Source organism: Magnolia sinica, chromosome 9, assembly GCF_029962835.1.
Source record: "Magnolia sinica isolate HGM2019 chromosome 9, MsV1, whole genome shotgun sequence".
NCBI classification, from domain to species: domain Eukaryota; kingdom Viridiplantae; phylum Streptophyta; class Magnoliopsida; order Magnoliales; family Magnoliaceae; genus Magnolia; species Magnolia sinica.
The window spans coordinates 88,107,718-88,135,364 of NC_080581.1; the positions used below are offsets into that span (position 1 = coordinate 88,107,718).

Sequence of the window (27,647 nt, forward strand, 5' to 3'; positions counted from 1 at the left end):
AGACAAATGCATGGTATGAATTCTCATCCCTTCACTTAATTATTATAATTATCTATAATCAACCATCTTTCGCCAATCAACAGCCTCTTCCATTGCAGTTATTCCGCTACGGTTACAAAATAAAAATGTTTTCTCATGACTTAAAGATTGCCAACTTGAGATTGCCTCACCAGCATTGGATGCTATTCTATATGGCCCACCTTAATAGAATTAAGCTGAATGGATGATTCTAACTATATAGATGAATGTAGAACACTTGCTGAAAGTTTTCAGGGGTTCACATTCCACTTCTAAAAACGAAGGCCAGGACTCAGTACCATCTTAAAGCCTGATTATTAGACCATAGCTTATGGTAGCAATGAGAATATGGACGACTCTAATCATAGATCATGTGGGTCCTATGGGGCAACCCATGTTGGCAATCCTTAGTCACCACACAGGCAAAATGACCCAAAAAAAAACAAAAAACAAAAAACAAAAAACCTAATTTTAGTCAAGAGCAACCCAACCACCACCCTTACATAATCGAACCACGACTCGAGTCATCAAGACCAAAAGATCAAACCCTTTTCTTTTATATGCTTGTAGATGAGACTGCAATTGGACTCCTCACATAGTGCACACCATCAGACCATATAAGCCTCCCAAAAACATAATCACTGCCCAAATGCCTTTTGGCTGTCAGCTTAACTGTAAATGTCTTCTCTTCGCCTGTCCTTTCGAAAACCAGGCTAGTCGGCTCAACCGACATTGATACGCCTCTGGGTGCATCAACACGGACCGTGTAAGTGCCCGGTGAGCCAACGTTCTTGACTGTTCGTTTGATGGTCGTGGAGGTGATGAGATAAGGGACCGCGATCGAAGGGTAGTTGAGATCTAGGATGCTGGACATCTTGGTAGGGTGGCATGAGTAAGAGTGGTCTGTAAACATTGCAATTTGGGTTGCATTGTAGCCAAGGGCGCATAGGAAGTGGACGTAATCTTCGGTGGTCAGGTCGTAGACTAGGCCAGGGTCCATCGCACGGTTAGGCCAAATGTGGCCGGAGCCATAGCTGAAAGGTGTGGCCTTGATGAAGGAGGAATTGTTCATGGGCTCTCTCATGTTATCTCGACTTCTTGCTGTAAGGCATGTGAGGATGAGTTAGTACAAAATATTCAGATCTTAACTAAAAAAGATGGCCAGCTAATGGACGGATCAGATCATCTGATATTGTCATTTTTGCATGGTCATACATAAATGGACAGCTAGACTTAATGGACAGCCTGGATTGATCGATTTGATCATTCAATTGTTGGGATGCAACTAGGTGCACCTTAATCACTTATCTATTATCAATGGCTACACATTGTTTTCATGGTGTGGCCCACCTCATGAGTAGATAGGGCTGATTTTTGCACTATGTGATCCTCACGATGGCCAACCTATTAGAAGGGGAATTTCAGAGATCGAACAATCCTGGCCATCCAATTATTGGCCATCAAATAGATGGTTAATAATAAATCAGTAGACAGTTCAAATACAAAATGGGCAAATCAGGTGGTCAAGATTTCTCGACTGGTGTCATTATTTGGCTATGGTCCACCCAAAACGGGCCCACATTTTGGACGGTCCGGATTGTCATACACTCATAAAAGGACTAGTCATCATTATTTGGGAAAATAAAAGGATAATGGACCATTATACTTCTTTAGGAAAATTGAAAAATGCACTGGATTTAGGGCTGTAACTTGGTTCGTCAGGTTAGGTCAGGCTGTCATGGTCCGTATAAGGTGGGTCAGGGTTGGAAATTGCCAACATATTTCAGGCTCGGTGGGAATAGCCACATGTATTTTTGTCAGGCTGGGCCAGTTCATGTCTGGTTGGACGGTCTAGTTTTAGCACAGAAAAATTCTGGGAACCTTAGTTGGGTTGGAAATTGGGTTTGGTCTAATTGCAGGTTGAGTCCTCTTACTGTTGGATCAGGCTTTGGTTAACCCTCAACCCAAACCAACCCCACATGTTGTGGGGTTGGTGATGTAGAGCAGATCGCAGATACTTTCATGGCAAAGATGGACAAGAGATGGCCGAAGGCAGAAATGATCTGGACCATCAGAACCTTAAACAGGCATATCTCACAAATTGGGATGAGTTTAATTTTCGACGTATCCTATATAATTTTAGGATAAGAGAAGCTACTTTAGCCAATCAACCCAGCTATGCCAGTGCCAAATTCATGAAATTCCATCAGATTGACCGTCAAAAGTTCCTTTTATTTTTATTTTTACTATAAACAGTAAGTTTTAGTTTGATTATAACTTTTGATCCTTTTGAGTTGTAGTGGTCATGTGAGAATAACTAGGCAAAATTGGACACCAATTAATTTTGGCCGAAAACCATGAAGTCCGGTAGGAATGAAGACCATCTATAAATATTAAGTTTACTATTTTTAGGAAGTTTGAGTCTAAAACTTTTCAAACTTCATCCTAAGTTTAAGCTCATTATTTAAAGGATTGTAATTTCTTTTCCTTTTTTAATTTTTTATTATCAATTAATTTATTTCAAATTTATTAGAAATTATTTCAATTTTTATTCCTCGAGGAAACTCTTTTAGGAATACATAGAGCTTTGTGAATCCAAAGTAATTATTCAGTGAGGAAAGGCGGTGATCGACCTCATCACGTCATTCCCTATGTGATTTGGGTTGGGTTGAGTTAGGTTGTAGATAAACTTAAGTCCAACCTCCAACTGGACTCAACTTGAATTCTGTACATGTGATTATTCCCATCCTGAATCCAGTTGATGCATTTCAACCCAAACCCAACCTGAGGACCTTAACAACCTAACCCAAATTAGGTTTAGATCAGCCCTCCCCAATTTGCTATCGAATGTAATTTAAGAGTGGCAATGGCCGGATTTTGGGCTGTCTCAAGGTAGGCTTGGCCCAGCCCAACACTTAAGAGGCCTGATTTGTGAGCCCGACCCAAGCCCAGAATGGGCCTATGACATTAGGCTTAAGGCCAGCCTGTAAAATTGGACCCAGATCGAAGATTGGTGAATTTCCTAATTTCCCATATGAATGTTCCAAATTCATCAATTGATCATGTGGGCCACACATGCACAAAGAAATAGATAATTAGAAAATCCATCCAATGGTTTGCACATGAGGTACATGTGTTGCCCAAAATAAAACACACGTCCATCCTAAGTTGGGCTGAGTCTGGCTACAATGACTCGAGACCAAGCCCATATTCAAAATGATTGGCCCATAAAGTGATGCCCAGGCCCAGATCAAAGATGGGCCTGACACATCAGGCCCAGTTTCACTCCTAACTGTAATTAGGGGTGTACACAAACCGAGCTAGCTCAGTTAGCTCGCTCAACTCGACTCGAAAAAGCTCGATTCAACTCGGTTTAAAGCTGAGTACAAGCCGAGTCGAGCAGAGTTTTTGAGCTCGAAGATGAGTTTGAGCCGACTTCGAGCAGTCCCCAGCTCGACTCGACTCGGATCGAATCCAGCTCGAATCGAACTCAGATTAAACCAGTTCAATGACTCGGTTACTTTGCCATTGATGTTGCTCACCAAGCGTTTGATAAAATGACTCAACGAAGCATGGTTGGTGGCAAGGAAGATATAGAATCACAGTCCAGGGCCAAGCTAAAAGGCCCAATCCCATTTCAAAGATGGGCCTGACACATCCGGCCCAGTGCCACTCCTAACTGTAATTGAATTATAAAAGAGTAGAGATTTCTCACCAGTGGTCATGATTGCAGATCTAATAGCTGCTGGGCTCCAGTCAGGATGTAGAGTCTTGAGAAGGCCCACAATCCCAGAAACATGAGGACATGACATGGACGTTCCAGATACAACGTTGAAAAGGACCCGACGTGAATCAAAAGCCAGGGTCGTTGGGCTCGATACTCCGCTATATGCAGCAAGAACACTCAGCCCTGGTGCTGTAATATCCGGCTGTCCAAAAAATAATAATCATAATAAATAAAAAAAAGTACAAGATTGGTGGGCCACACCACTTTACATGGGTCCCACAACTGAGATCTACTTTTATTTTTTCCATTACCCACTGGATCATCAAAATCAGGTGGACCTTTACATGATAGGCTACCCATCGAACGGTTGAACGGGTCGGATCTTGAAGCATAACAGGGGAACGGTTCAGATGAATTAAATCAGTGGGATTGATCACAAACCTTAAGGATCTCGGGCGAGACGGGACTGGGACCTTGAGATGAGAAGGCAGCCATGAACGGTGCAGGTTTCGTGTTGAGATTTGTAGTGGGACCCGTAATGTACACCACAGGCTCCCTACAAAAAAAAATATTAATAAAGCTAAAAATGGATTTTAAAGTGTGGCCCACCATTTAGATCCAAGAAGATCATCAGGTGGGCCCCACAATGAAGATATCCATCCATACACGAGAACTTACTTTGTTGAATTAATGTAGGCGAACACAGCAATCCCATCAGTGGCTGAGATGTGTGTGGCTGGGAGGACGTGGGCATCGGCTAGGATTTCATTTCCACTGGCTAGATCATTGGCCAGGATCATCCCAGCCCCACCAGCTTGACGGACGGCTTCACCTTTCTCTACTCTTGCATTAATACCACGAAGACAGGCCACGATCTTTCCTTTCACTTTGTTGGGATCAAGGCATCCAATGTAACACAGTTGTCTGCAAAAATCAGATCAAATCAAAATGGGCCACACTGATCATGTGGCTAGATTCAAGTTGCAAGAAAACGCACGGTTTTGATTAGGGCTGAAAGTTGGGTGGGTTCAACCTGGCTGACCTGTGACCGACCCAGCATTGGGTTGGGCTCGGGCAAGATATATCCGGTCCTATCTCAAGCTTGGGCCATGCAAACACCAACCCGATAAAACTTGGGTTGGGTTGGGTTGGGTTGGGTTGGGTTGGGCTTGGGTTGAGGTCTCGGGTTGCCCTACTCAATCCGAACCTGATCAATATATAAGTTACTTATAAAATATAATTGAATGTGGATCATTTGTGTTGAAAGGACACTAGTGATGTCGGGTCTCATTTGTCCATGTCATTTCTAAAGACTTAAGCTAACAAGATATGCCCGATTTCTCTCTCTCAAATAGATTGCGTGCTATGCTACATGACTTGTAAATGAGTAGTTGTCCTATATTTTAACTTTTTTTTTAAAAAAAAAAATGAAGTTCTTTACAATGAATAATCACATATATAATTAATAAAATCATAAATACAAAAAATAGGACCTATATTTAAATATAATAAATTAATTTAATAACGAAAATATTAGCTCGCATACACCCGACCAACCTGATCAACACCACTGAGCCCACTTAGGTTGGGCTTGGGTTGAGATTGGGTTAGGGCCGAGGTATAGGAACCTTAGGTTGGGTTAGGATTGAGCACCAACCTGACCGAACCCGCCTGATTTTCAGCCCTAGTTTTGATAGAAGATTAATGCAGGAAAAAAAGAGTGAAAGATCCGAGCCCTCCATCAGGTGGGACTGCCTTGTTGATGGTCTGCGCAGAAAGTCGGGGTAGTACAATGCGCACATGTGGTTCACCTGATGACCCACATGATGGATGGCTCGGATTTCATAAAGACATGGGTGAAGTGTGTAAACCTTCACGATAACCATAGGTGATTGTGCTATCTAATCTGGGCCGTCCAATAGAATGGCCACCTCAAGATCATCCAATCTATCCTGGTTTTCATCAATTTTCCAATACAAGAGGCTAATTCGATCAGCACCTTTTATCATTGGTGAAGATTTACGCACCCACCTGGTGAAGGTTAACAGATCTCAACCGTTCAATGGATTCCATCTTACGCATCATGACTCGTCGAGTTGGAAGGCTTGCAATCGACGGAGCTGATCAGAGGATAGAACTTCTCTGGTAGGACTTCATTGGAAAGGCTTTGTCCCTATCAAATATAAAAATTAGAAGAAAAAAAAAAAGTAATTGAGTCCAATTGCACGTGGGTCCCACTGTATACCCATCTGATATTTGGATCTGCCTGTTGGACGGGTTGGATCGCATACACAAAGCACATCCGAAGAAGTGGGCCCCACCAACAGCTAAGTTCCACCGTAGTTGGATCTTATCACCATCCATCACCGTCCGATGGTGATAAGATCTGCCCACAGCGAAATTCCACTAGATGGACCACCGTGGGGCCCACCTGCTTGGACTTCTGATATAACGACAAAATAACGGTCAACCACCCACTTCAAAGTCGACGCTATCTACTAAAGTGGAGGAATCATATGATACCCGACCCACCACTTTCGAGCATGCCGCTCATACTCGATTCTGACAAGTGGGGCCCACATATTGATAATCCAGACCGTTAATAAGAATAATTATGACCGTTAATCATATGTTTTTTCTTTAAATGCATGCTAACCTCGATCTGTGGCCCACCAGGCGCACACTCTGACTTGTTTATATGTATGGAAGGAAATCAAACCTTGTATTGCATGTTGTTCCCGAGCCGAACGTAGGATGGGAACTCCCTATCCATGGTGCTGGCCCCCACCGTCAAGATCCACGGTGCTGTGTTTGAGGCCGTACCTGGAGTGGGCCCTGAATTCCCAGCCGAACAAACGACCACGATCCCATTTTTAACGGCGTGGAATGATCCGACGGCCACGCCATCGTTGAAAAAACTAGTGCTGGGGTCCCCACCAAGAGATACGGACAGTACATCAACCCCATCATGGATGGCTGTATCGAATGCAGCTATGATATCTGCATCGAAGCATTCACTACCGTTGATCGGCTCCCAGCAGACCTTATAAGCGGCCACACGTGCATTGGGTGACCCACCTTTCGCTGTCCCGTTAGCATAGCCGTAGATATTCGCACTGGGGACAAAGCCACCACCGGCCGTTGATAGAGTGTGGGTCCCATGGCCTTCGGTGTCACGTGCGGAGGATGTGGACGCGTTGATTACACCCCCATAAGCCTCGTAGCCTTTATTGAAATATCTGGCCCCGATCAGCTTCCTGTAGAAATTGGATATAATTGATTATCGTAGCTTGACGTGGGGACCATGGTTTAGTAATCCTGACCGTTGATCCTTTATGCTACATCTTTGATGTTGCATGCCTCACAAATCTTCCAGATCAGAAGATCCTGGCCTACGATATTTGGACCTTTTTAAACGTTGAATATAGGCCGTTGGTATTTCTCTTTTTTTCCAACCGTCTATATGTAGGACATGGATTTGAGGGTTACATCGGAGAGTTTTGTACACGTGGGGCCATTGTTCAGTGATCCAAACCATTGGAATATTTGGATGTCAAAATCGACTGGTTAGGATTATCCCATCAAATAGACTTTTTTTTATCCAAGGTGGTCCACTGGTCCACTCAAGAGGGGCCCAAAAGAACAACGGTCCACTAGGACAAATGGACACGCCAAAATCTGACCATTATAAAACCCAGGTGGACCACACCATGTGAATTTTGAGGTCTTGGCAATGGTTTTACATTGTTCCCTATGTTGTGGGCCACCTAAGTTGTCGACCAGCCCTAATTTCTGTTTCTACGGTGAGAATCATGGTTAGAAAAATATCAACGGAGTGGATCATATTAAAAGTTGACATGGGCCTCATAGAAAACCGGTCCCACCACAAGAGCGCACCTTTACCAAGATATGGTCGTCTAAATCCCGGTACGCGTGCGCACAGAAACATGTAGTCTGCCGTATGGTATAGCCATCTCTCCTCAAGTATATTTTGCCGGGTACTCATCAATCGGGTCCATCCATCTACTGGAACATATCATAGATGCCTTATGTTTCAAAAATCAGGCCTATTATGCAATCCAATCCAATACATTTTAGATCCTTCGAATAGATGGACAGAATAATCTGATCCATGCGATTTTACAACCTTTTTCCACCCACGGTACGGAAAAGTAAATGGACGGACCCGATTGATACATAGTCCTACTATCTACACCATGGAGAGATGGCTCTACCTTAATCCGGTGATCCGCTCCCTACGGCTGCACCGTATCATATCCCATTATCTAATCCTATAGTTTTTGATAATGTGTTAATAATAAAATAATAAGAGAATCTAGTGTTATTAAATAATCATATAAGTTTGTCATCATGCATTCAATATCCAAACATATTGTGCACGTTTTCAAGATCCGGACCTTTCATCTACTGGGCCTCACCGTGGATGGACCACCGCCCGAAAATCACATGGACCTGGAGCCTCGATTCCTGATTAAACGGTTAACAATAATTCCAGCCAACCCTTGATCTTGATTGGATGGATATCTCCAAATCCACAGCTAGGATCATCTGATTGGTCTGATTCTCTGTGCATGGCCTATCCAATTTCAGGTACAATAGATGTACGGTCCGGATATCTCGTGGATGTGACCTCATCTCGTCAAAGCTACGAGAAACAGCTGACTTTGTTAAAGTAGAAAATCTTAGAAAAATACATTTAGTGGACGCTTGAAAAGGATGGAAGTTACATCTACATTAATGAATATATATTACAATGAGAAGGTCTTAAATTCAACCGGTTGTAATCTAAGTCACGTTCAACTGAGTGGATAATTCCCAATCTTTCATGTGCGTGGGGCATCCAACCCATGCAATGATATGGCCCCATCATGAGGATAAACTAATGTAAACAATCCACTATATCCACTTATTGAGTGGACCACACTTGTATTTTTCTATTCTCAATGGCTAAAGCTTGTGATTATGGTGTGGCCCACCTGATATGTGGATAGGCTGATTTTTTAATGTAGGTGTTCCTCATGGTGGGACCTACCTATTTTAAGTGTTGGATTTCACATAAAATTAACACGTTGGAAGTTATCCACTAGGTGGACCATAAGTTATGGTCCGACTGGTTGGACTTGAGAAGGATTATAATAAGTGCTCCACTCCTATGTTAATGTGGGCACACAATCGTGTGTGTTGAAACTGCCACTCGCCTTGTGAAATCACGTGGATTTGATTATCAGGTGAGGAGCATGAGTATAAAAGAAATGAACGGTCAACAGACAACGATCATGTGTTGATCAACTGATGATGAAATCAGCTTGATTTTGAAAATAGTGTCTATTTACATGGTTGGATTTCTAATACACTGGAAAAAATGGACGGTTGAAGTTGCCTAGACACGCAACAACATGTGCCTTTGATTATTTCCTCCACTTTAGCGTCATCGAGAAAAATAGTAGGAAGATAAATACTATATTACGAGAAATGCTCTAACACAGCTAGCTTAGTAGTGTGTCGGCCATCACGGCGTCTACATGATATCTAACCCGTCCAGCAAGGTTGACAGGTGAACATGTGGGCTTGGGTACTTCCCCGTACCGGTCCTAACTAGTAATGGACAGCAGCTCTGAGAGCCACACTGATGTATGGGTTTTATCTATACCATCCATCCATTTTGTCATATCATTTTCTAACACAAACTAAAAAATGTAGTTTCAAGGCTCAAGTGGTCCAGACTACGGATTAAACACTTACTGTTGAAAACATTTTGGGGGCAACAAAAGTTCTGGATCAAGCTGATATTTGTTTCATCTTGCATCCGACACAGACACACACCCCATGCATGCAATAGTGGGATTTCACCGCCTATGGGCATCCAACCCGAGACCTCGTGTTGAAACTCCCCAGGGGGTGTTTGGCGCATTGTATTGGGAAGGATTATGTGGGATGGGATTCAAAAAACATAATTACTATATATGAGAGGGATCGTCCCCTAATACTATGGGATAAGCTTAATTCCATGCCATGTTTGTAATATGGTGGTACATTGAATGGATATACCCACCATCATTTGAAACCATTGAGAATAACACATACATGTTATATTCAAACTGTTCATCTGTTTTGTAACCTCATTTTATGGCATGGGCCTAAAAATGATCAGATCTAAAACTTATGTGGCCCCAAAGAAGTTTTCAATGGTAGGTATTCAATCCCCTCTGCTTTCTATGGTGGGGTCCACTTAAGCTTTAGATCTATCTTATTTTTTTGCCTATGCTCTAAAATGATCTCGAAAAATGGGTGGACGGTGTGGATATAGCCCACAAATCATGGTGGGACCTACACAACTTGCTAACATTGAGTGGAATTGGCACAGGACCAATGCAATTCCATCTAATTTAATTTCAAGCTTTTCCAATCTTCCCAAACATGGAGTGGATTTGGCACGGGGCAAATGCAATTCCATCCCAGCTAATCGCATCTAATACCATGCGCCAAATGCCACCAAAGTCCACCACTGAGGTAAGGACTGGAACCCAATGTCTTCCTTTCATTTAAGTCTGTGTGACCTTACGAAAAAGTTGGATGGCAATTAACCATTATAGTGGGCCCTAAAAAGGTTTCAATGATGGGTGTCCTATCCAATTACAGGTACAATAGATGTAGGGTCTGGATATCTCGTGGATGTGACCCAGGGGCGACTCAAAGGGGTATGCAAGTGAGGCAATTGCCTAAGGCCCCCTAGTTATGAATGCCCTGTATTATAGCAAAATTAAAATTTCTTAATTATAAAGGTCCTATATTATAACAAAATTAAAATTAAGAAGAAGAAAAAAAGTTTAAATTTTTTGAAATAAAACTTATTGAAAGGCCTACTGTAATATCCTGGATTTTCACTGTTTTGGATTTTCAAAAATCCTTAAAATTTTCTTTTTTGTAATTAACTTATATAGTCACTTACTGACCATTAGCACTTAATGTTAGCTTACACACGAGTGGAACCAGTAAAGAACCGCACAAGTTCGATTAATCAACCGTAGAAAGCCAACGAATCCGCCCGATCACTTGAACACCAAGTTTAGCCCCATGATTTACTCACATAGGACCCAAATCTAACCGACCCATCGCTAACTAATTAAGACAATCATAAGTAAAGTAAAGATCTAACCGAAGCCGAGTCAGATCAGCCCCGGATCTTGACTAATAGACCAAATCAACTCTGTTACTCTTTTAGCCTAAAACTGACGGTTTAGAGTAATCTTGATTAAATCTCCACTTTTACTAGTTATAAATATGTCACATTATGAAAATAGTTAATCCAAACCCTAATCATTACTCAAGAGAAATCTCAATACCTAATTCATTCTATAAATGCCCTGATTTTTCGAATAAACTCTGCACCGCTTGTTGGCAGGCTACTAGTTTCAAAACTATAAAATAATGTCTGTCTTACTGGGCTTGACATCCATCGTGGCATCCAAATGGCGGGCTGAACATGTCCATACATAGATCATCATTAAGGCTAACTATCCTACAGTGTATATCAATATATATACCTCATAATGGGCCTTAGAAGCTAGAAAAACTCTCCCATAGGGCTAGTATAGTAAAAACCCAACGCTTGGAGCCATTTGCACCAAATCTGGCATTATAAAAGGGGCTTCTTTGAGGCACCCCTCTCCCCATACGAATTTGCCCTATGAGGAAAAGGAAGAAGAGAAAGTGGAGAAATAAGTGAGAAAGAAGAGAGTGAAGGAGGGTGTTGTTGGTGGAGGAGCCTAAAGAAACTTGGAACTTTGACAATCTCCTTCCTTTCTCCCACATCCACACTCCAAGCTCGATTCTCAACCGATTGGGGAGGTAAGCGCCCATCTTTTTGTAATCCTTTGTGTTGAGGGTGGATTTGCATGAGATTCTAACATGCAAGTACATTGTCTTAGGATTTCAGCCGATCGACTCCGAGTTCGGCGCTCCTAGGTCGTTTTCCAAGCCTCCAACGATCCATAGGTGCGGACTATTGTTCTTAGGTGGCCTAGCACCAATTTTAGTATGAGTTTAATAATTTTGCTTGCTTAGATGATGCATTTGGAGAATCTAGACAAACCTAGGGAAGACCCTACCCTTGATCCTATCGATTCACATGGAATGGTTATGGAATGTTGTTGCCTTTCGTATGATTTGGTTTCAATGGATGATTGCATGTACTTGTCTTATTTAGTTCTCATATGATGTTGCCTCATAGCATGTATGATCTATTAACTCTTGTGTAATTTGGTTCTATTAGGTATAGGAAGTGCTTAGCTTCCTCACTAACCCACACAAAATACATGCACTTTTGTTTCATGATATTGGTAGCTTTACTTAATAGGAAAATATAAATTGTATGTTGAGAAAATATGAACATGATATTGTTTTATACTAAATGATAACCCTGCTAGTTGACATGCTATAGATTACCATCAAATCCTTGGGTTCGTCAGGAATATGAGAAGAGTGAAGGTGGTCTCATTGGTAGGACTGTCTTGAAATTAAACCCATGGATTTGGGTGGGTGCGTGTGGGCGACAGTAGTTAGGCTACATGGGTCGCTCGTACCCGATGTCGTCTGTCCCATACTCGCCTAACTCGTGCGGTCTAGCCTACTTACTGACCAACCTTGTTCGTTAACCCTGTTTGCTCACATATGTATAGAACCTGGAACACCCTTCAACCATTGTAGCCCATTACTAACTATTTGGAGCCGATCCACCGACTCATGAGCTGGGCATGGTGGAATGGGACAATGTATCCGAGCTGTCGGCCTACGCTAGGGTGACGAGCCTCCCCGTAATGACCGCGAACAATCCCAATTCTCAGCACTCCCCATGTGCTTGAAGTCCGGAATTGGGGACCCGACGGGATCAAGGATCGCGGTGCCCTTGCCTCGCACGTTGAGGAGCCTTGGCATCATAACTAGTTGAGGGCATTGATACGTGGGGTGTATCAATTTTTCTAACCTAATGGATGAATGGAACTAATTAAGAACTCGGCTAATGCTACCATCGCATCGCACTAGCTAGGTTGGCGACTTGGCAGTCGAGGTCGCCATGAGGGAGTGTTATTCATACGCAATCGTTAGACGGAGTCGCTTGAGGGAGTATTGTGGCGAGGACATGCATCATATCATCTATCATGCATACACATTAATAAGATTAGTTAAGTGTTTTTGAATGATTGTCTTTCATTAAACGCATAATATAATTGATGTCTGTTACAACTTAAAACTAATAGTACCCACTGAGTTGATCACTTACTCCTACTCTGGGACGGTGTTTTAAAACATCAACCAGACTCGCTCGTAGATGCAGGTGATGTAGAGTATGAGGAGTCTGGCGACGCGAGCCTTGAGGAGGAGGACGAGTTCTCCTACTTCCAGTTGATGAGGGGGTCTTCATCGACTCAGTAGATGGGACGTTGGATCGCTGAGTAGTAGAATCAGCTTTATTCTTTTGGACATACTATTCTTTTGTGATTTTGTTGGGCACGTCTAGTGCGACCTATGTATATTTTTGGACCTGTATATATATACTTGATCCCTTTTTATTTCAGTAGACATGTGTGGTTATGTTTCATGTTCCAGAAAATTTCAGGCTGCGTATTTAAAACTGATTAATCGTATTTTAATAAGAGAAATCAGTTATAAGTGATACTCGGGAGTCGAGTGTATGCACGACTCCCGATTTCCAGGGCGTTACACCTACAAATTAGGAACATCTAAAAATTAGTTTACGAATTTGAAATTGAAAATAAAAAACAAATTCTAGAAACTAAAACTATCAATAATAATAGTATAACTCTATCATTTCTTTTCAAAATAACAGCATCATTCTCAATAAATTCTTCTCCTAAAACCTACAACCATAACTACCTATTTTATTGCTAATTAAGTTATGAAAAAAATAAATTCTAATTTCATTTTTTTAAATTAAATTCTAACTTTATTTTTATCAAAAAAAGTCTCATTTTTATGACTTGCCTAAGGCCTCCAAAAATGTTGAGCTGCTGCCCCTGATGTGACCGCATCTCGTCAAAGCTACAGGAAACAGCTGACTTTTTTAAAGTAGAAAATCTTAGAAAAATGCATTTAGTGGACGCTTGAACAAGATGGAAGTTACATCTACATCAATGAGTATATATTATAATGAGGTCTTAAATTCAACCGGTTGTAATCTACGTCACGTTGAACCAAGTGGATAATTCCCAACCTTTCATGTGTGTGGAACATCCAACCCATGCAATGAGTTGGCCCCATCGTGAGGATCAACTTATGTAAACAATCCACCATATCCACTTATTGAGTGGACCAAACTTGTATTTTTCTATTCTCAATGGCTAAAGATTGTGTTTGTTGTGTGGCCCACCTGATACGTGGATAAGGCTGATTTTTTAATATAGTGATCCTTATAGTGGGACCTACCTATTTTAAGTGTTGGATTTCACATATACTTAACAGGTTGGAAGTTATAATAAGTGGTTGGACTTGAGAAGGATTATAATAAGTGGATAATTCCCAACCTTTCATGTGCATGGGGCATCCAACCCATGCAATGATATGGCCCCATCATGAGGATAAACTAATGTAAACAATCCACTATATCCACTTATTGAGTGGACCACAATTGTATTTTTCTATTCTCAATGGCTAAAGATTGTGTTTATGGTGTGGCCCACCTGATATGTGGATAAGGCTGATTTTTTAATATAGGTGTTCCTCATGGTGGGACCTACCTATTTTAAGTGTTGGATTTCACATTTACTAAACAAGTTGGAACTTATCAAGTGGGTGGACCATAAGTTATGGTCCAAGCGGTTGGACTTGAGAAGGATTAGAATAAGTGCTCCACTCCTATATTAATGTGGGCACACAATCGTGTGTGTTGAAACTGCCACTGGCCTTGTGAAATCACGTGGATTTGATTATCAGGTGAGGAGCATGAGTATAAAAGAAATGAACGGTCAACAGACAACGTTCATGTGTTGCTCAACTGATAATGAAATCAGCTTGATTTTGGAAATAGTGTTTATTTACGTGGTTGGATTTCTAAAACCCTAGGAAAAATGGACTGTTGAAGTTGTTTAAACACGCAATAACATGTGCCTTTGAATATTTCCTATATTCGTTGGTAAAAACGACTTTAGTGTCATCGGGAAAAATGGAAGGAAAATAATATATTATATTATGAGAAATGCTCAAACACAGCTAGCTTAGTAGTGTGTGGGCCATCATGGCGTCTACATGATATCCAACCCGTCCAGCAGGGTTGTCAGGTGAACATGTGGGCCACACCTATGAAATAATAAACAAACACCCGATAACTCGGGTTAGATTTGGATTGGGTACTTACGAGTAGGGGTGTACACGGGTCGATCCGAGTCGAACTGGGCCAAACCCGGCCCGGCCCAACCCGGTCAGCAGGCCGAACTCGACCCGGCCCGGTCACCGGGCCAACACGTCCTGCCCGAACCCGGCCCAGTCGGCAATCGGGCGAGTTCGGGCCAGTTTCGGACCTTACAGCAAGTTCATGGAAAGGGTTTTAGCAGGTAATCCGCATCCCATTATAAGGCCCTCGATCAACGGTTTAAATAGTTGAACTATAGACTCCACAAAAAATCTAACTAGTCAGGAAATGATAATTCCTTTTTGTATTTGGATGAATCTAAGTCGTTCAAATTAGACGTCTGTGAGGTGAATGAGTCACTGTCACTTCAAAGATGGGCGATAAACTATCCCAGAAGGGTAAAGGGGAAAGGGACGGGTAGGGTTTGAAAAAAAATATATACATATATACACCACTTGACCAAGTCAGGCTAGGTCGAGTCGGGTTTCGGGCCGAGTTGGGCTGAATTGGGACATGTCTGAACTCGGCCCGAACTCAGTTTCGGGCCAAAGAAAATGATCCGTCCCAACCCAAAGTCAGTTCCGGGTCAGGCCGAGTCAAGCTTTTTCGGGCCAAGTTGAGCAAGTTAATCGGGCTAGCCCGGTTCGTGTACAACCCTACTTACGGGACCAGTCCTAACTAGTAAGGGACAATAGCTCTGAGAGCTACCCTGATGTATGGGTTTTATCCACACCATCCATCCATTTTGCCATATCATTTTACACACAAACTGAAAAGTGAGAGAGTTTCAAAGCTCAAGTGGACCAGATTGTGGATTAAACACTTACTGTTGAAAACATTTTGGGGGCCACAAAAGTTTTGGATCAAGCTAATATTTGTGTCTTCCTTTCATCTAAATTGGTGTGACCTTATGAAAAAGTTGGATGACAATTAATCATTATAGTGGGCCCTAAAAAGGTTTCAATAATGGGTGTCATTATCAATGTTGCGTCCTATGTTGTGGTACACTTAAGCTTTCAAACTACCTCATTTTTAAGCTGGAACCCTAAAATGATATAGAAAAATAGATGGATGGTATAGATAAAACCCATACATTATGGTGGCCCTTAGAGTCCCAGTCTATTCCTAGCTAGGGAGGGGTTGGGGCTAGAGTTGTACACGGTTCGAGTTAGCTCCATCACCTTGACTCAACTTGGAAAAGCTCGACTCGCCTCGGCTTGAAATTGGATTCGAATTGAGTCAAATTAGTTTTTGGAGCTCGAAAAAATTTCGAGCCGAGCTTACTCGAGCTCAACTCTACTCAGATTGAACCTCAACTCAAAAATCAGCTCGGTGACTCGATTATTTTGATATTGATGCTCCTCATCAAGTGTTTGATAAAATGACTCAACGAAATGTGACTACCCTCAATGTTGATTTTGATGTTGATTGCCAAGTGTTTGATGAAATATATATAAAGTGTTGTTAATGAGAAAATGTCGCACAAGCTCAAACTTAGTTTGAAATGTCCCGAGCTGCTAATCGAATCAAGCCAAGCTAGCTAGATAGGCTCAAGGACCGAGCCGAGCAGAATTTGAGCTCGGGTTACCTACTAGTCGAGTTGAGCTGAGCTATGCTAAGTTCGACTCGGTTCAACTCATGTACACCTCTAGCAGGGGCAGTACCCAATCCACATACAACTACTTGTTCGTGGCCCCCCTTTTGTGTTTGCATAACATCCATCCCACCTAACAAGGTAGTCCCACCATGAAAATAGGGTGAAATCACTTGGTGATAGCATAAAAAACAAGTCCATGTGTCCGGTCTAATGGTTAGATCGACTTGGTTTTTGGAGTGGGCTTGAGGCACACTCGTGTGAGAACCAGGCCATTTATCAGTTGGGACCCACCAGGAACATGCTCTAGCTTAAAAATCAAGCTAGTCAACTCATGATCCGGGCAATGCATTTATATTGAATATGGCCCACCACAGAAATTTTTTATTTCTATCCATCTGATTACATCTAAAAGCATATTTTTGGGACTGTGCATGGTATCTGGGTATTTTCTAAGTGTTTAGACGTATATTGAAAACATGGTGTAGGGGCCACATCTACTCCATCCACATGGTGTGTCCTTTCAAATTCAACCACTACATAAATGTTTAGGTCAATTCAAAACATGTGGGTCCCACCACAGGAAACCGTTTGGGATGAGAACATCCAACACTAAAACCTTTTAGATTGTGGGCCAGGTCTATCATATTTTTAATATGACAAATGATCCATTTATGCATCGCACCAGGATGAATGGACAACCCAAAAATCAGGATATTTCAAACTTAGGGGGGCCACACCATGGACATTTATGAATTTTTAAAGAAATATTTTATATGGTGTGACCCAACTAAGTTTTGGACTCGTGATTCATATGATGGACGAAGTGGACTTCATACACACATCACATCATGCCCACTCACGAATTTGTAAAATAAGCATATTTTCTTTTACAATTAAATTTTTTCTAATTAAATATTTAGTATGCAATATTTTAAAATAATTTAAATTTAAATGTTTTAAAACCTTATAACCTCTTAATATATGTAAATTTATTTATTTACTGTGTCATATTTTAAATATTTTAAAAGAGACAACCTTTCCAAGTTGGCTAAATATTGTAAAATATTAATTATTTTCTTTTAATAAAACAGTAATTATACATTTTTGTAATATTGTGGATTTTAATTAAATATTTTATTAGAAAATAAGTATAAATTAAAATAGAACAAAGTTTAACAAATTTCCCTAAATATCTTTTTATAAATATTTCAAGGTTACCTGCTCTGAATATGAGTGTTAATAGACCATGTTTTGGCTCAACTCAGCTTGGCTCAACTATTAGGCTACCCCAACTTGAGCTTAACTCAGCTTAGTCCTCGAGCCTAATTGGCTGGCTCAACCCGGTTTGGGCCGATCAGCAGTTGAGGTTTAAGGGATATATATATATATATATATATATATATATATATATATATATATATATATATATATATATATATATATATGTTCATGTTCACCGGTGCACCTATGCACGTGCACACCTTTGCACCCGTGTCATGCCCAAGGTATAAAATTTTACCCTTATCTAAAATTCTAGTGGGCCATATCAAAGAGAAATGTAAATTAAGGGAAGAAAATGTTTTCATTTTTTATGGTCGACCAAAGTTTTGGATCAAAGTAAAAAATTAAGTCTGGGGTTTCATGAGTTCATGCTTTACATGAACCATTCAAATTTTGGATTAACATCACATATGATGAGTTATCAAAAAAGTTTGCAAAAGTGCGCATATATGTATACATATATATATCTCGAATCCCAAGCTCGGCCAAGCCAGACCAGGCCTAAAAGGCAGACAGTCCAGTCCGTGCATTGATGGTCCTAATATTTTATAATAAAAGTATAAAATAACTATATTACATGTGTATATGTGCGTGCCGAGTTGACCATCATACATATACGGTGGTACACATATGAATAAGATACAACCTGACTTCGATTCCCTTGGTCGAGTGAGCGCATACAGATTCATTTGCGCCCGCCCGACAACAACCCTAACCATGCATGCATGACGTGTGATCTCTCTCAAATGACCACTGACATAAAAAGCGTCTGTACCCACACACACCTTTTTTAATACTTTTTTTAATATGTTTTGGAAAGTAGAAGAAAAAACGGGGTATGTGTATCAAAACGTGGATTTAAATGTCAAATCCCAGGTAGGATTCCATGAACTTTGTACAGGAATTCTAAATGGATGGCCTTTTAACAAATAGGTCCTTTTTGCAGTTGGCTGATGTCACTGATCCTCCTCACTAAAAAAAGTGGATGGAATTTATTACTTTATTTTATAAAGTGGATGGGCCCCACCAAGATAAGGTATAGTATCTGCCATTTTAGCAGCATGTTTTTGGGTTTTTTTTTTTTTTTTTTTTTCTTTCTATTTTTTAACAAAATCTAGTCTTTGTTTTCTAATGAAATTAACCCATAAAGAGAGATGATTTTGATATATGACCCCTTCCTTTCTAGTGCTTAATATTAAAATACAACAAACATGGTATTATTCTATGGTCCATGTTTCAAAAAAGGTGTCATAACATAGTTCCAAAAACCTAGAATCTCGACTCGATGTTCAAACAAGTTAAATTGGCTCAAGACTCCACCCAACTCGACTGGATAAGTATTTAACATAATTAAAAATAGTATAAGTAACATAAAATACAAAAGAAAACATTAGATCTGATGCACCAGTTAGGTTCATCTCATCCCTCCATGTAGTAGAGCTTCCTCCTATTTACTACTCGTCTCGTGACTCATTTGAGTCACCACGTGACTCACTGAGCCGACTCAGATGAATTTCGGGTCGACCCAATGAATTTTAGAACTATATTCTCCACATATATATATATATATATATATATATATATATATATATATATAACAAAAGGCATTAAAATTAATATTCTTGTGATAAATGCTAATGCCGACAGTCGGAAAATAAGTTACCATTCAAGCTATGATAAGTACCAACCAATCATAGATGTGCAACGACGTCTAATCTGCCAAAACTAGCCCTATCATGAATGTCACCTAGTGCAAAAAATAGCCAGATCCACTCAAAAGGTGGGTCACACCATAGAAAATGATGAATAGGCTCAGGCATTAAAAAAAATAATTTAAAAAAAATACAAGTGTGACACACATAAAATGGGGTGGATTGGGCTGATTTTTCCACTGACTCGAAAGAAATCTGACCCCATTTGCACCCTTAGAGCTCAACCATCACAAACATTATGTGGACAGTTCCAAATGAACGGTGCTTGTCATACCTCACCCTAGGTACAGAAACAAATAGCCACGTGGATGGTGTTTTCATGAGATCCACCATGTCCACTAGGTATGATGCCTCATCTTAAACACTGAACTCAAAAACACAGGTAGGATAATCCAAAACACAGGTAGGCCACATCATAGGAAAGAGTTTGGATAGATTCATGTGGGGCCCACTGATGTGTTCATATGTCATCCAATTCATTCACCTTGTGTGCCTCCACCCAAAAATAAAAAATCACGGTATTCTAAAACTCAGGATGACCATACCATATAAATTTAGAGGTCTTCGGCATTTTCTCATGGTGGCCCACCTGAGTGTTGACTCAACCTGTTTTTTTGGATAAAGGGCAAACAAGGAGTGTTGTACCTGATGGATGGTGTTGATTTCATGCACGTTAAGTCGTTTCCCATGTTAGAGAAAGTAAACCCAATAAGTATCTAGAATGTACCCAAGTTGGACCATAACATGTACATTTGGAAGGGACCATATCACATAAATTTAAAGGTTTTAGGTTTTTTCATGGCCCACCTGAGTGTTTGATGTAGAGCGGGTCACGGACAATTTCATGGCCAAGTTGGACCAGAGAAGGCTTGATTGGAGTCGGGAGTGATCCGGACTGTCAGAACCTTAAAACAAGCATATCTCGCAAGCTTGATTGAGTTAATTGACATACCGTATATGATTTTGGTATAGGAGAATCTACTTTAGCCAACTAACCTTTCTAGGTCAGGTTTCACATGCTGAATTTACGAGATTCTATCATATCGACAGTCAAAAATCAATTTTATTTTCATTTTTAATATTTATAGTAAGTTTTAGTTTGATTATAACTCTTCATCCCTTGAGCTTTAAGAGTTGTGTCCAACATGAAAAGTACTTAGAAAAAATAGAAAAATAACATATTTAAGCCAAACAAGACACTTATTATTTTTGGCCAAAAACCATGAAGTCTAGTAGGGATCATGACCGCATATAAATAGTAAGTTTACCATTTATAATAAGTCATGATTTTAGTGAGTTTGAGTTGTAGTTTGATTCTAAAACTTTTTCATAGGGTTCATATCACTATTTAAGGAATTGTAAACTCGTTTTTTTTTTTTAATCATCAATCAATTTATTTCGAAATTTATTGGAATTTATCTCTAATTTTTTTTTTCTCTCCTGATGGATTCAAGGAATCTCTGCGAAGAAGTTTAGTGAACCTACATGGATTCGGAATAATTATTCCCTGGGTAAGACTCTCGACCTCATTAAGTCCATCCCTGTGTCAGTGTTGACTCAGCAAATTTTTAGATAAAGGCCTAACAAGGAGTGGGGCATCCGATGGACGGTGTAGATTTCATGGACATCAAGTGATTTTCTCATGTTAGAGAAACTAACCCCAATAAGCACTTAGCACTTTCCCTTAATTTTTAGACAGGCTAGACGGGGCACTGACGTAAGTTATCCGATAGTTGGACCACAAATAAGTGGTCCACCAGGTGAGACATGAGCATCTCTCTTTTTAATTTATACCTACACATTTTCACTTTAACTTTTGGTATAAAAGCTTATTATTCAGATACCAAATGTAGAAACAAAGGTTCATGTATCAAAAGGTGGGTACAGATGTCACTTTCCTCTCTTCATTGTTTTTGAACTTTATTTATAAAGTTGATTTTTGATGGGCCTACTTAATTTGGATGAACCTCCACTTTAGATGACATTTATATATTTCTTACAAACAAAATGTACTAGTTTTGTTTTTCTTGAGACAGTATCACATGCACTAACCAATTTCCCTACCAGCCATGATGAGAAATGTTCCACCAATATCTAGCACTATAAGTTATGGTGTTCCTAATTGTATAGGTTTAATTGGACAGTCTAATCAATCAATCTGAACTGTCCATTAAGTCCGAGAGATATTTAATGGGACGGAGGGCGAAAAAATCACCCTGAACGGATGATCCAATCTATTCTTGGTTTGGCCTTTTTCTGTAGCCGCATCCTTTTTGGAATAGATGGATGGGATGGTTATGATCACCTAACAAAATTGATTCTTTAAAATCCTTAGTAATTTATGATGGAAACTAACAGATAGATGGATTAGAAAGTTGAAAGGACCTTTTAAATGGTATTGGCTGTCCATATTGAAGGCCATTGATCAAATGGATAACTTTTCTGCATGATTGTGCATGCTAGCCCATCAAATGATATCTGTTCCCAACGGATTAGACATGTATAAGTGTCCTAAAGCAACCAGGAATACTATAACTTAAAGGACTTTGAAAGCAATGGAGCATTTCACTTCTATAATACTATAATGGAATATCACATGAAAATGTGATGTGTCAAGCCCATTTTCACAAGCTAAAATGGGGGTTATTTTAATGACTTTTAGGCAGAATTTGTTCAGTCTCGAGTCAAATCATGACTCACCTGAGTTGGGGTTGAATCAGGCGACTAATGGTAGAAACAGATCGAATAGTAATGAATTGAAGATGACTCCGACAAGTCAGTTATTTTTATGGTTTTCGGGCTTGGATCATCTCGTTTAGTCTCGAGTTGACTCACGACTCGCCCCAGTCGAGTGATTTGGGTTTGACTCATAGTTAGAGCTGGTCAAGGGTTCAAGTACCCATAGGTGGTGAAATTCCACTATAATGTGAGTGCGTGTATAAAATTTTAAAAAAAAAATAAATAAAAAAAGAAAAAAGAAAAAAAGAGTTAGAGCTGGGCATCGAGTCAAGTTGGACCGAGCTAGGGTTGACCCAACTCGATCTGATTTTGACATATACCTAACCCGAACTTGACCCGACTCAGTACCGAGTCTAGCATGCCTGATTCGATCCGAGTCCGAGTCTGGCTTAGACTAATCCGAACCAAGTCATTATGACTTATACTATCGAATCGGATTAGGTAGCACTGAATCCAAGTGGACTCGAATGAGTCGTTCGAGTCGGACTCACTCGAGGACCGAAACTGTGATCATTTGGGTCTTTTTCTTCTTTATACAAGGCAAGGCATATATAAAAGGTGGTAGAAAACAGACCTGTTACAACGAACTCCAACTTGGGTGTCATTCTGACATATTCCCTTCCATCTTGATGGAATTGGTCCCATTCCATCATCGTTAAAGCTCTCCGATTCTGGCCACACTCCTGACCATTGACACAACCCCACAAAAAGAAAAATGTCAAACATGATAGGGATTGACAATGAAACAGTTATATATTATTATAATTAGTCAATGGTACTTGCATTCAATCTCCATTTAATTACTTCACACTATACACCTTTTTGACAACCTAATGGTGGAAAATATGAGGTGGGCCAATCAATTCCAAGCCGCCTAAATCAATCAAACGTTAGAGGTATCAAAATCCAATCACTTTTGAATACTTATTATATTGATATTAATATAAGGAGCTAATGGTATTGTTCATTTCATTCAAACCCCATTTAATTAGTGGACACTTACACTTTTGTGACAATCTAATGGGGGGCAATATCATGTGACCAAAAATAATAATAAAAGGTCCAAAATGAAGAAAATGTTAGGGTATCAAAAGTCAATCACTTAGGGAGGCATTAATTGGTAGGAAAACATTTTTAGGGTAGAAATGCTGGTGATACATGACCGTAGGATGATAAAGTTGCCCACGTGTACTTTGATTGAATCGTGTAAGTGGTGGATCCCACCCATGGCCCGCTTTGACGACAGTAGGCACCTTTTATAACACGCAACATTATCTGAATCTAAAAGTATAAATATGGCATAATTGAAAGAAATAAGAGGAATCTCCTATGGATTTTATAAAATCAAATAACCCAAATTCAAAGAACTATTAAATAATCTAAATTCAAACACTAGAGCATATGGTGAAGTGAATAGCCTAATTTTTAATCAACAACGTAGCAGTTCATTTGAAACATGATTTTAAAAAGGAGATTGATCACGTATGTATTTTCGAAAATTTACAGTAAGCTACCGTATGTTCGAGCTGTGTGGGGTTCACCATGTTGCGTATGTCCTCCATCTGGTCATTAAGATATCACAGGATACACTGAAACTCAAGACATTCCAAATTTGGGATGGGCCTCAAAAAGCGAATGTATGGGTTTTAGGCATGATTATACATTGCTCCTTAGGGCCTGTTTGGCCAGACCGATCCCATGGTATTAGGAGGGATGGGATCGCGATATCCTGGGATATGCATGACGAGCCAAGCAGACCTGGTGAACTTGTCCCGGGATATAAGCAATCCCATGGATCTTAAAACAATCTACTGACATCACCATCATTACCTTAAAATTGATCCCATCCCTTGGTTGGATGGATTGGAAGGTAAAATCCCAGGATATGCCGGGCGTGCCAAACAGACCCAGTGAACTTGTCCCGGGATATAGCAATCCCATGGATCTTAAACCAATCCATTGACACCACCATCATTACCTTAAAATCCATCCCATCCCTCCTAATCCCATGGGATTGGCCCCGCCAAACAGGCCCTCATGGTGTCTGCCACTGGATTAAAGGGATTCTTGTAGAGTACGATCAACATTAAAAAGGCGTTTCAACTTCATGGCTTGGCATACACCATAAAAAGCGAACATTAAAAAGGCGTTTCAACTTCATGGTTTGGCATACACATCATAAAAAGGCACCACACAGTGCGAACTTAGGACAATTACAAAGGTCGAAATAGTGTGATCATTGCCCAAAAAGATAGGTTGAGGGAAAGTCTCCAATACAAATCACAGGTTTTCTCTCTTTCTCAATCATGTTACTAATAGAAATTATGGGTGTCCATGGGCCAGGCTTGGGCTGGATCTAGACCATAAGAAGCCTGACCCAAAAATATAAGGCTAAGTAAAGATGCAAGCTTGAACTTGAATCTAACCCCAAAATACATGGACCCAACTTGAGCCAGAGCCAGACACAAGTGCCAAAGCTCAACTTGATTAGAAGTTTGTGGAGCATAAGGCTGGCCCATTATGCAATACTAGGGCTATGCACTTGCAAAGCGCGTGGAGGGAGAGAGAGAGAGAGAGAGAGAGAGAGAGAGAGAGAGAGAGAGAGAGGTTGAAGCTACATGTAGGCTCTCTAATGATGTCTTTTACTTGAAATACATGCAAAGAAGAGAAGTGGGTGCGGACTACTTTCGGGAGTTGAAATGACAAAAATACCAGAGAGAGAGAGAGAGAGAGAGAGAGAGAGAGAGAGAGAGAGAGAGAGAGAGAGCCACACGTAGGCTCTTTAATGATATCTTTCACTTGAAACACATGTAAACAGTCTTTCGCTTAAAATACATGCAAAGAAGAGAGGTGGGTGTGGGCTCCTTTCAGGAGTTGAAAGGACAAAAATACCCTCAGGTTGAAGGTCCATACAAAAAGCCAAAGGATTTTCCCTCCCTATGACTAATTACATGGGCAAAAATTTCCTAAACCTATATATAATAAAACTATTAATTTTATATAATAAAAATATTAATTTTATGTAATAAAATTATATATGGATGATACATATGATTATCTTCATGACCTTGGCTAAGTTTTCTCAGCCTCACGTGATATGTACTAAAAAGCTTGACCTAAGCCCCTAGGTGGTCTTATCACCATTCAGCCCCAAACTTTTAGATGTAGACCAAGAAGCCTAGGCCAGAGACCCATATGGTCTGGTCCAGGTAGCCAGGTCTAAAGATCAGACAGGCTACCTAACCCACTGGAGCTTAATTGTGTTAAGGATATCTCACATGATTCTCCATCAAAGATATACCATATCTCTACTACAGCCTATCTGTTTGAGATAGGGAATGGGATATCTTACAGGATTCTCCAATTGAGTGAGATATCCTTATCAAACTGAAATACTGAGCATTCTGGAGGAAAATGTAGAGAAGTTTCACATGGCCCACTTAAATCAAGTGCCCAAATGCATGAAACTGTCAAAGAATAAATCAGATGGGCATTGAATGAAACAAAACCTCTCAACATCAAATGCCCAAAAGCATGAAACTGTGGAAAAATATTCAATGACTAGGACTCCATTGAGATGAATTATTCTCTTTTTTCTTTTTCCTTGAACATGAGATTACATCAAAATAGTACATTTTTATAAGTTTTCCATTTTAGCCTATATCTCCTTTTTTTTTTCTTTTTTTGCATTCTTTTTGTAGAAGATAACCAAGGGCGACCATGATAAAGGCCCACCATCATGAATATTTTATATATAATATATATATATATATATATATATATATATATATATAAACAACAAACACTTTCGAAAATGGGAGTTTTTAATATTTACTACATGATATTTTTTGGGGTGATTTAGATGTTTTGGAGGTGAATTACTTGATTGCTATTGACGTTTGCAGATGGAGATGGTCTTGGATTCAAATGGAAAATTGAACAGTATATGAGAATTTAAAGCATATAAGATGAAGATTACCAGTGTCGAGATTCCCGATGATTGTATCTTCTCCAAATCTTGCTTTTCGCCATATCGATCTTGCAGGAATTACACCGTCTCTCTCTAGCCCAAGAAAATTCCATGACCGAGTTGTGTGTAATTTCCTTCCTTGGTTTAAGAAAACAGACAAGACTTCCGGCCGTTCTACAGAGAACAAATCAAACAAGAACATAGATAAGAGGCAAAAGACAACAACAGGGGAAAACAGAGGAATGACGATATAGAGATTGTTTCAAACTCGATATCTCTGTTGCTTCTTCGTCTTTGAGATTTGCAGCAAAACCATTGATATGTCTAGTATAGGAGTAAAAGATAGCGCCTTTCGCCTTTTCTTTACTGTGAAAAAAAAAAAAAAATTGAAAAAAACAAAACACATATAAATAAGTACATTCTTCAGGAGAATTCAAAAGTTAAAAAAAAAAAATAAATAAATAAGAAGAAGAAAAAGATAGAAATGGGAAAATGATTACTATAATTCCTCACCTTCCCAAGAAAGATCCCAGAAACTCATAATGCGAATCCGTCACTCGCTCGTAGTCAATCGAAGAAGCTGAAAACCCATGAGAATGCCCTCCCAAGTACACGATATAAGACTGAAAAACAGAAAGAGAACAAATCCATCAAAAATTCATATCAAAACCAAAACACAAGAAAAACCGAATTCAGATTATCAAATAAAAGACTGAAAAGAAGAAAACCCAAATCCGATTTGTACTAAAAATCATTAAAAATAATAATAATAACTGAAAAGCAATTTCTCCACCCTTATTGCACTATCAATATCTTTTATACATGAAAAACGAAGATAATGCTTGCCTTTTTGCTAGCAAAGGTGGGTCTTTGCAAGATTGAGAAGACAAGCAACACTAAAAGAAGAAAAAGAGAAAGCCTTTCAATCTTCATCGTTTCTCTTTCTCTCGTTTCTCAAAGCTCTCTCTCTATATATCTCTCTCTCTTATTCCTCTGTTTCCCTTGTTTTCAAAAGCTCTGTTTCCATTGAAACCTTGTTTCCTTCTTTAATAACGGAAAGTAGTGGGAAAGCCTTTTCCTGTTCAAAAGCTTCCCTTTTAAGGAGAAAATAATGTTGTGTGATACTGTTTCTCTTGGGCTTTTAAAGATGGAATGGCTCTGTTCCTAAATTACAGTTAGCAGAGAGAGGGGGGGACAGACTCTTGGGTTTACTCTCA

At 39.9% G+C, this 27,647-nt stretch overlaps 1 protein-coding gene across 1 annotated transcript; it reads right to left on the reverse strand.

The window, feature by feature from the left end:
• Window positions 1–27,647, reverse strand: LOC131255988 (subtilisin-like protease SBT5.3). Its single transcript, XM_058256958.1, has 11 exons — window positions 27,277–27,647; window positions 26,944–27,053; window positions 26,699–26,796; window positions 26,440–26,604; window positions 23,035–23,143; window positions 6,465–7,002; window positions 5,824–5,918; window positions 4,424–4,669; window positions 4,187–4,301; window positions 3,734–3,947; window positions 1–1,119 (listed from the first exon to the last, which is right to left on the reverse strand). Exons 1-11 carry the CDS (start codon window positions 27,361–27,363, stop codon window positions 575–577), a joined length of 2,322 nt encoding a protein of 773 aa, XP_058112941.1. The 5' UTR covers window positions 27,364–27,647; the 3' UTR covers window positions 1–574.